Source organism: Sardina pilchardus, chromosome 4, assembly GCF_963854185.1.
Source record: "Sardina pilchardus chromosome 4, fSarPil1.1, whole genome shotgun sequence".
NCBI lineage: Eukaryota > Metazoa > Chordata > Actinopteri > Clupeiformes > Clupeidae > Sardina > Sardina pilchardus.
The window spans coordinates 26,257,959-26,269,092 of NC_084997.1; the positions used below are offsets into that span (position 1 = coordinate 26,257,959).

The 11,134-nt window shown below is 44.7% G+C and overlaps 1 protein-coding gene and 1 long non-coding RNA gene across 2 annotated transcripts in view; one reads left to right on the forward strand and one right to left on the reverse strand.

The window, feature by feature from the left end:
* Nucleotides 1-11,134, forward strand: part of LOC134078706 (uncharacterized) — a 142,402-nt gene that overhangs the window by 67,189 nt on the left and 64,079 nt on the right. The gene's annotated exons all lie outside the window — the stretch shown is intronic.
* On the reverse strand, nucleotides 1,371-10,740 carry cnga4 (cyclic nucleotide gated channel subunit alpha 4). Its single transcript, XM_062533549.1, has 10 exons — nucleotides 10,716-10,740; nucleotides 9,974-10,084; nucleotides 9,197-9,303; nucleotides 7,843-8,512; nucleotides 7,036-7,195; nucleotides 4,876-5,041; nucleotides 3,356-3,570; nucleotides 2,615-2,791; nucleotides 2,387-2,515; nucleotides 1,371-1,382 (listed from the first exon to the last, which is right to left on the reverse strand). The coding sequence occupies exons 1-10, from the start codon at nucleotides 10,718-10,720 to the stop codon at nucleotides 1,371-1,373; spliced, it is 1,752 nt and encodes a 583-aa protein (XP_062389533.1). The 5' UTR covers nucleotides 10,721-10,740.

Consider the following 11,134-nt stretch of genomic DNA (forward strand, 5'->3'; position numbering starts at 1 on the left):
GGCCGTAGCTGGAGGCTGTGGTTGGTGCATAAAGGAAGGGCAGTGAGGAGAACAGCCCAAGTAAATCATGTGGGGCCTCGGCAAGGTGCTTTAATGAGTTCTTTTGAAATCCAAAATTCAGTTGGTTGCTGTATTATGTTTTATAGTAAAAAAGATAATAATTATAACACTTTTATTTTATAATAATTTTAAATATGATGATTGAATGATGATTGATAAATTCAATGAGGTCTGTCCAAGAAATTGTATTCTGCCACAAAAAAATGAAGAATCACATCATTGTATATGATGAATAGAATTTTAACAACCTATTTCAAAGACACAAAACAATCACACATTTTCAATTTACAACTTTCAAGTCTTTTCCTCAATCTTTCCTCTATTCTCTATGTTGGGTTTTTCCTCAAGGTTTGTTGATTCCAGTTATCCAAAGGCACAACAACCCAGGGCAAGTGAAGGACATATTATCATGCCATGTTCATATTCTTTACGTGTGGTAGTATACCACTATCATATTTCCCACACTTAGTTCTCTAAAAGTCAGCAATTTTATATTGACTATTGTTTGCTGTAAACAAAACAAATAATTTATCTTATTGCCATAATCAGAAGAAAAAAAATAATCCAAAAAAAAAATAATAATGATAATGAAACAAATTGTGTTTCTAAATTGCAGATGGGGTTACTGAGGATTTTACACAGATGTTAACATGAATATCAAAAGCTATTTAAAATGGTGCCAAAACAGATGCATAGCAGTGTGACTGACTCCACTAACACCAGATCATGTAGAGGGAAGTTTGGCAGCAGAAGGCCCATTATTTTTATTTTAATGGCTGTTAAACTTTGACTTACACCACAGGGCACTGGAAAGAGCCCAAGCTCATTACGACTCGACTTGGTAAGAGCTGCAGAGTGTGTTTTGAGATGGAAGATTGAAATTAAATGGATGTAGGCTGTTTATGAATTCTGAGACTTATTAATGAAACATAATCAGTAGCCTATACTGCACCTTTCAGAATAGCCTTATGCTCCCAGAATATGACCCCTTTTCCACAAAAACACTATCTTCCACACCTTTTTAAGCACGTCAATCCTAAGTTACTCAGCTGCATTGTACTAGTAAGGTACCAATTTCAAGCTTAGCAGAGTATAGCCTGATGCAAATGGAGTTTCACCAAAATACTCGAGGCTTATTAAATAAAATTATTAAATGATTGTTTTCCTCAATGTTTTTTAATCTAAATGTTCCCACTGGTGTAGGCGCAGGTTATAATAGAAGATTGTCATCATTGGAATAGGCCTACTGTCATCTCTGTAAAAAAAAAAAAGATCTCGTCTAAAATAATAAAACAGAGCTTTGAGCCCTTTCACATAACACCCTGAGGCCACCCAAACAAACCTCTTACAAAACCTGTGTCACCCCCCCCCCCCCCCCCCATCCCCCTCCACACACACACATACACACACACACACAGACACACACACACACACACACACACACACACACACACACACACACACACACACACACACAGAACAACATGCACGGCCAGAGAGCGAACATAATGGGACGTAATGGGTTATCGGTGACACGGCCGCGCCGCGAGAGTGATTAAACCGCGGTGAAATCTGGCCAGTCTCTCTGCCCCGACGGCTGCCAGTTGTTGCCGTATCTACCCAAACACAAATCATTCTTCCCCATCTGCCACACCCATCACTCACGCTTTGATACCAACATAAACCATCGCAGGAGCGACCAAGCACCTCTTCTAGTGGATTTCAAACTGTCCCATCGTCCCGTAAAATATATCCAAGCGAGTCCTCTCATCAGTGAGGATGGAAAGATAACTTTGTGTGTAATGCTCTCGAAACTGAGTGTTTGCCGCCATCTAGTGGACATCTGCAGGAGGTGCAAGTTCAATTTGGCCATCTTCAAGATTTGACTGTTATAATGAAGAGCACAAGATAGCATCTTCATTATTTCAGTATCTTGTCCTCTTCATTATATCAGTCAAATAAAAGTCACTAATGCGGTGTGAAAAACAAACATTTCTATGTCACAAGCATTTAGTAAGCTACAATACAAACGTGAAAACTTGCATACACTTGCGATGGTAAAAAAGATCACTCATGTCAATTTATTTGGTAATTAACTCCACTGCAGCCAGGGAAATCACTACATCATTTACACCATCATTCACCAGAGACTCTTTTATTAATTTCACTTCTTATCTTTCCTTTCACCTGATTTCTGCTCTTCAGCCTGAGTTGTTGCCTCCTCCTTCTCCTTCTCCTTCTCCTCTTTTCTCTCTTCCTTCTTATCCTCTTTTTTCTCTCCCTCCTTCTCCTCTTTCTCTACCTCTATCTTTTCCCCTCCACCCACCTCCTCCTCCTTTTTCCCATCCTTCTTCTCCCCTTCATCCTCCATCCCATCTCCTCCATCTCCCTCTCCTCTCTCCCCCTCCACCTCTCCTCCTTCTCCTTCCCCATCTCCTCCCTCCCTCTCCCTCTCCTTCTCCTTTCCACCTCTCCCTCTCCACAATCTCCCCCATGCCCTGAGCCCCACGTCCTCCTCCATCGCTACCTCTCCCTCCTTCACCACCCCCACCACCCCCTCCTCCTCCTCCTGCTCCTCTCCTCCCTCGGCCACTATCCCTCCCCAGCCCTCGGTCTGCATCTCCAGCTGCTCCACCCGCGTCTCCATCTTGAGCACGCTGGACTCCAGCTCCATCATCAGCCGGGCCAGCTTAGTGCGCAGTGTGTCCAGCGTCTCCCCCAGGTGCTCCACCTGTGGAGGACAGAATAGGGCGACTACTGAGACCACAACAACAACAACAACAACAACAACAACAACAACAACAACAACAACAACAACAACAACAACAACAACAACAACAACAACAACAACAACAACAACAACACTTCCCGGCAAGTAAAACGCATCAGCAAAACACCAGGGTATATTCTATTGTCTGTAACTGGAAAGTAAAAAACAAAAAGGAATCACGAGAAATGCTGTATGCTGAGATGTCTAACAACATCTCAGGGTTTCTTTGTCTGTCATATTCTGTACTTTTTTTACGAATAGGAAAATGTACATTTCAATACTTCTGACTGTGATACTTAACATGTAACATGACAGCTTCATTCTCCAGCGGTAATCTCACAGTGTACGCTCACATGTTCTAGATCCCTGTCCAGCACTGCACCCCCAGAATCCCTACACACACACACACACACACACACACACACACACACACACACACACACACACACACACACACACACACACACACACACACACACACACACACACACACACACACACACACACACACACACACACACACACCCTGGTCTCCATCTGGTCCGGTTGATTGCTATCATCAGTGGTCTCCTCCAGCATGCCCATCTTGGTGAGGATCTGACGGCCCTTCTCCTCTAGGTGGCGCTTGGCAGCGGGGAACTCGGACAGCGTGGCCGTCAGGTCCTCCTTGGACAGGCTGAACAGGTCTGAGTGGCCGATGCTGCGGATGTTTGCTGTCCGCCGGTTTCCAGATTTATTCCCTTTTTATGCAGATCAGAGGCAGAGAGGAAATTAATTGTTACTTGTATTAAATTGGACCGTTTTTTAAATATATCTATCTATATATATATATATATATATATATATATCATCATCCTGGTCATATCCTTGCCCATTATTCTATTTTTGTTAGAATAATAACATTAAGGTTTTGTGCTCTGAACAATGTGTGGTAAATAATGTATCTGGATATCTCATAGTGGTATTAAAAATGGTTGGTTTAAAACTGTTTAGAAATCAAAACTGATGAAGTAGTATCAGTCATGACATCTTAACAATATAAAACAGTATCACCATTTATATTGCTTTGTTTATTTATATATTTGTAATTTGTTTATTTGTTCTTCAGGCTGCCCAAAAAAGGAGAGTGAAGTAAGGAGAGTGAAGTAAAGAGAGCCTCCCACTCAGCACCTGAAGCATCTGATATCTATTCCGACCAAATAACAAACGTTTCGGAACGTAACACCTTCGTTCAGAGCTTGAACCAGAAAAGGGTGTCTTGGGAATCGGAGTGGATGTGTCATTCTACCTTTCAGAGAGAGAACTGTTGCCATGAGAAAAGAAAACTAGTCAACGAGCGCTACACTGCAGATGTTAACTGGCATGTTACACAGCTATTTTTTGCCACTTTTATGGTACAACTGTTCATACCATGCTCCCGTTCATACATCTCATTAATTGTTGCTTTGCATGCAACACCCATTGTTGATGAAGCACCCTTGGTTTGGTTCAAAACTGGTGGAAATGCGGGCTAGTTCACTAGATAGCACCAAGGTTCAAACAATTCCAAACGGAACCGGTTCAAGAGCGCATTCTCTGTCAGTCAAAAAAATGTCCTGAGAGGGGTGGGGGTGGGGAGCAACCAACTGCATGCGGGTTCAGACGCTGTTCAGACGCTGTTCAGTGCTGCATGGTACCTTAACCTTTGATGTGGAGGATACTGATCTCTCCTTTTTTGCCTTTATTCATACAGGAAAGTAGAGAGAGACAGGAAGCGCGTGGGAGAAAGAGAGAGAGGGCGGGATCGGGAAACGACCGCAGGTGGGCACTTGGACCCGTACACGGCACGAGCGCTGTAGCCTGTTGCGCCACAGCGCCCCCCCGCTGCATGGTACTGATCTCTCCTCTTTTTTTGCCTTTATTCATACAGGAAAGTAGAGACAGGAAGTGAGTGGGGGAGAGAGAGAGAGAGAGAGGGCAGGATCGGGAAATGACCGTAGGTGATACACGGGGTCTGAACGAGCGCTGTAGCCTGCTGCGCCACAGCGCCCCCTGCTGCATGGTACCTTTGATGTTGAGGATGCTGATCTCTCCAAAGAACTGCCCGTCCCCGAGCACGGCGTACTGAGTGACCCCGTCGTCCGCCACCACGGCCAGCTTGCCCTCCTTAATGATGTACATCTCGTGACCCACATCGCCCTTCCTGCAGACGTACTCACCTGGGCTGTACACCTGAGGAGAGGAGGAGGAGGAGTGAGGAGGAGCGAGGGGGAGGCAGGACAGAAAAGGAAAAGTTAGTAAGTAAGTATTTTTATGTGTATACTGTGGCACTGTGGCACATTTGTTTTTAATGCACAGAGCACAACACAAAGCGCTCTACACACAGACATAAATACAATAACATCACTAACAATTATAATCAACAACAAACAAATGAACAGTTAAAAATCAATTCAGAATCAAAATCCATAAGTGAAATCAGTTCATTGGCTGCATAGAAACCCCAATTTCCATTGGCAAAGGTGACTATTGTGAACTGCACAGAGCATGTAGCACCAGTAGCCCTTCTGGCTGTCTGGAGAACATTGTGTGGGTTCAGGTTGGTGATATCAGTTCAGCTTTGTAATAGTCTGTTAAGTCAACTGCTTCACAGAAAAAAATAAAGCTAGTGCTTAGTTCAGGATTATTCAGAATAGCCTTTAGCCCAGGTGAGGTCAAATCAGTCAAGTGTGTAAATATTGGCTGCAAACGGGTGGCTGTGATGTTAAAATAAGAACAGATAATGGCCGTCAAACATTAACATGAACTGCTGCTGATACTAACAGCAGATTGGAAATGGGTTTGAGCATTTGGTTGACCTTCACATTACCTGAAGGCCTGAAGGGGTGCAAACTCTGTGCTTTCTTTCCCTGTCTTTTAACCACTCACTGAGTGCGGTGATAAGATCATCTTAGTTATGTGGAACCGAGTTAATATCAAAATAAAAAATAAATATCAAAACACTAATACTGTATGTAATGTTAAAACAGGTGATAAGATCATCTTAGCTACGTGGAACTGAATTGATTAAATATCAAAAAACACTAATGCTGTATGTGATGTTAAAACAGGTTAATGTGTTGGAGAGGTACAGTAGGCCACAGTATTGACTAAGGTGATTCACGTTCATGGGGAATACTGATTCATACTATTGAGGACTGCACAAGCATTGCTCAGGCTGTTGAACAGTTTTGGTTGCTAACAGGTTAATGTGTGATGACCTAGAGTATTGGCCAAGGTGATTCAAAGGAAATACTGATTCACACCACTGCAGGCAGACTATAGTCAACCAGCTCATTAACTCAAACACCAACATGAGATTTTACAATGTAAGCACCAAGTCATAGGATTTTAGTTTATTCTCAATATCCCACAATACAATGTCTCTTCAGCCCCCTATAGTTCTACTGATTGACAAACATTCTAAGGGCTGAGGCAGAGAATGTCTAATAAGGGGAGAAGGACCACTAGCGAAATACTTCCGCATGGTACTGCAACTAGAGGGCGATCGCGAGCAAGTGATGAATGAATGGGTAGCAATGGAGCTGAACCCCCCAGTACCACATTTCTTGTTATATATGTTTTTCTCCTAAAATTGCATTAATGCATGCGATGCAGGATAACTTGACTTGACAATCAGCTGACCAATACAATTTTCAATATGTGTTGTTATTCCTAAAAACCCTTTCAAAGTTTTCATGTCACGTGACACAAGCGAACCACTTTACGGCCATAGACCTAAAAGAAGGTTCAGCTTCACGACGGTCGTAATCGGTCGCGATTGTCGCGAGCATCCATGAGCTAAATGCTAGCATGTTACAGGAAAAACGGCCCATCCTATGAAAAGCAGAAAGGACATGAGTGACTTTTTATTTCATTTCCAGTGGAAAACCTATACTCAGGTAGCTACTACGACAATGTACATTAAGAAATGAAGTTGTCAACTGTGAAAAAAACGAGTTCTAGCCGCTTAGCCCCATAGACCACAATTCATTTATCACTTGCTCGGCAACGCCCCCAGCGGAATTTCAACAGATTGCATGAACAATCCGGTACAATGGAGTTAATAGGAAGTGGACCGGCTCTCCCTAAAGGGGCTCTGGCTGAGGTCAGTTGTGCTTGTGCCTCTTCCTCATTTGACCTATGAACTCCCCATCCTTGACCTTTGACCTGTAGGTGACCTGTACCTGTGGGGTGAGTTTGAGCACCAGCTCCGCCAGCAGGCTTTTCTCACAGTTCTGGAAGATGGTGACCTTGGACATGGTGGGCAGGTGGACGCTCACGGCGATCTCCGTGCGGAGGGAGGCAGGCAGCAGCTCCAGGATCTCGTTCTCACGCGTGATCTTCCTGGAGAGGTCAAACACACACACACACACACACACACACACACACACACACACACACACACACACACACACACACACACACACACACACGCACACGCACGCACGCACACACACACACACACACACACACACACAATCAATCAATCAGTCAGGGAAGAGTACAATGTTCTGTAAGACCAAAGTGATTATAAAGCAATGTGGACCACAGGTAGGCAGAGAGAAGCAAGTCCAGTTAAGAAGAAAACAATTGGAATGTTGTCCAAGCCCAGGAAAAGTTAAAGTAGATAGTGAAATAGTGAAGAAGACTGTTATAGACTAGAGCTTTAGCTGTTATAAATAGGCTACTGGCCTAAAATGGGCTGAGACTGAGATATGTGAGATGCACAGAGACTGACATACAAACAATTCAGGCTTCACCCATCAGTGTTTCTCAAAACTCAAACTCAAACTGGGAACACTGAAGATGGGCTAAGCCAAGCACCTAGATATCTCAGTCTCTGTCCATCTAAGGCCTTGTAGGCTACACAGTTTCAGCTTATTTTAATTCAACACTATCAGCACTATCTTGAGTGCTAGAGTTTCCTTGTTCCACCCATAACTCATGTCTGGCGTATAGTGGGGGCTGGTGTGAGCGGAAGGGGCACCCACTTGTTGATGTGCAGATGCTGGTACCAGCTGTTGACGCGCTGGCGCAGGTCCTTGCTGATGCGCCGGCTGCCCAGGTAGCTCTTGACGAGCTCGTGGTTGGGGAAGAAGACGTTGTCGCGGCTCCGCAGGCTCAGGATGACGTTGCCCACGTTGCCCACGATGGAGGCGAACACCAGCACGGCGATGAGCAGGTCGGCGATCATGAACAGGTACTCCTCCTCGCGGCGCGGCAGCGGCGTGTCGCCCACCGTGGTGAAGATCTGCGCCGAGAACCAGAAGCAGTGGAAGTACTGGCGCTGCATGGAGGCGAAGCCCGGCCGCGAGATGTTGGGGTACGCCCAGCGGTCGGAGCCGAAGCCCACGTAGCGCGACAGCGCAAAGTACAGGCACGCGTTCCAGTGGATGAGCACGAAGATGTAGAGCATGAGCTTGGCGATGCGGAAGGTGTTGGGGTAGGCCGTGCGCGTCTCCATGCGGTCCAGCGCCTCGGAGAGGCGGCGCGTGCGGAGCAGCCGGTTGAGGCGCACGAGGGGCGCGTGCACGCCCAGGCGCAGGTAGAGCAGGTCGGTGGGCAGCACCGAGGCCAGGTCCAGCAGGAAGCTGCGCGAGAGCAGGTACTTGGAGCGCAGGCGCGACACCTGGTGCACCAGGATGCCCTGGTCCAGGAACGCTGTCAGGGGGGGTAAAGTCATATACGTACAGTATCTCTCTCTCTCTCTCTCTCTCTCTCTCTTGCTCTCGCTCTCTCTCTCTATCTCTCGCTCTGTGTGTATGGCTCTGTATGTGTGTGTACGTTTTTATTTAGATTTATTTATATAAAGGTGTGGTTGTGCTTACAGGGTGTTTTGTAATATGTGCCTCTGTCTGATGAAAGGACATTGTCTATAGACTGCATGTGATTACACTGTAATGTGTGTGTGTACTATGTAGACTGCATGTGCTTACACTGTATGTGTATGTGTAGACATACAGTATGTTCTGTAGATCCATATTTTAGTGTGCTTATGCATGCCTTTAGTGAGTGAATATGGACATTTCACTTGTGCTCCTGGACAATCACAAAATGTCAAATTTGCCCATCCTAACACACCATCTAACTTGAAGTACATACCACAAAGTCACCCACATATCCATAGATTCCCATACTACAGTAATTTCCCGCATATAAGCCACATTGTGTATAAGCCGCAGGACAGTGTTTTATGCAAGTTAAAATAAACAAAACCATATTAACACCATATTAACTGGCCCCCTGTATTAACCTCATAGCTGAAGAAATGGAGCAAAATCAATGTATAAGCCGCGGCTAATAGTCGGGAAATTACGGTATAAGCGACCTGTGTGGGATGTTTACCTGTGCGTCCCCTCACTGCCATGTCGGTCATGTAGAACAGGTCAGAGATGTAGTCCAGGGTCAGCCAGGCGGCCAGGAAGTTCTCCTCTATGGAGTAGAAGCAGGCCCTGCACAGCAGACGTGTGGGCTCATTTATACAGTAGAGAGGGACACCACATCTCTAAACGCTATCTTGAATTTCCCCTTGGGGATCAATGAAGTATCTATCTATCTATCTATCTAACTAACTATCTAACTAACTATCTATCTATCTATCCCTGACTGGATCCCCTTGGGGATCAAAAATGTATCTACCTATCTATCTATCTATCTATCTATCTATCTATCTATCCCTGACTGGATCCCCTTGGGGATCAAAAAAGTATCTACCTATCTATCCATCTATCTATCTATCTATCTATCTATCTATCTATCCCTGACTGGTTCCCCTTGGGGATCAATAAAGTATCTACTGTATCTATCTATCTATCTATCTATCTATCTATCTATCCCTGATGGGATAAAAACCGGCAAAACTGAAACAACATTCATGTGTTTATTTGTCATTTGCTTTAATGATAAGTGTGACAACATTATAGGACTGTCATAAATTATGACTAGCTCTAAAGCTTGTTTTGCTTGTAAATAGCGGTGACTGCCAATTTTTACTGTCTGCTACGACATTCGGAATATGGGATTTAGACGTTCAGAATTGTACTGGCCTTGTGTGCTGTATAGGGTGAAGAGAGCGGAGTGTTTCTGAGCTCTGAGACCCCCGTGTGTGTGTGTCAGCCTTACCTGCAGATGATGATTACCCAGTTGTAGAAGATGGGGAAGATCATGACCTGCAGCCAACCATAGTAAAACTCCCCAGACGGATCCACTATCCAGTGCCTCCAATCTCTCCAGCTGAGGGAGGACAGAAACAATCTGTGTCATGTGGTGTGTGTGTGTGTGTGTGTGTGTGTGTGTGTGTGTGTGTGTGTGTGTGTGTGTGTGTGTGTGTGTGTGTGTGTGTGTGTGTGTGTGTGTGTGCAGGTGTGCGTGCGTGTGTCTGTGTGCGTGTCACTCTGTGTGCATAAGTGTGTGTGTGTGTGTGTGTGTGTGTGTGTGTGAATGTGTGTGAGTGTGTGTGTGTGTGTGTGTGTGTGTGTGTGTGTGTGTGTGTGTGTGTGTGTGTGTGTGTGAGGGAGCGAAGGAGAGCATAGAATCTACAGAAGGATCCAGATACACAAAATAAAATATTCTAAAGCATGGCTGACATATCGGTAAAACACACCAACATATTTTTTAATGTAGCTAGGTGTTTCGCATCAGCTAAATGAGTAGATGTGTAATTAGAGTAGAAATTAAATAAAAATCTGCATCAATACCCTCAACCAAGGGGACATTTTAATATGGAATTGATTTCCAAACCACAATTTTCCATTTTCATTTTATTATCCATTTGGAGACATCAAATTATTTGTAATCAGTGACATCTCAAATGGACCTCTGCGCAGTACTGTACATCTGGGATAAAACTGGAAATGCCACTTACTTCATTTTGGGTTCTTTTGGCTTGTCTCCCCCTTTCCCACCTTCCGCTTCCTCTCCATTTTGCTGTCGAGTAGGTCTCCACCTGATGAGTTTTGAACAGCAGTCCATCCTTGCTTATTTAGACTTAAGGTTTCCTTGACTTTATAAATACAAACATAGCCCCCTCAGTATGTCCAGTTTGCTCAATACGGAGATGAATTAGCTTCCTGAACAGCCTTCTGGCCATAAAATGACTATTAGCTTGCCGTGTCAACGTAAATGTTTAGAGTACGCATCTGCTGAAGATGAGCATGACAGAGCCAGTGTTTGGCCACATAGCTCGGTGATCATAACAACACGCTGCCTTACCTGGGTAGGTGATGCTCATCGCCATGACAGCAGCTCCCTAACCTCAGGTGGATCCCCTAGAGTATTTGAGCC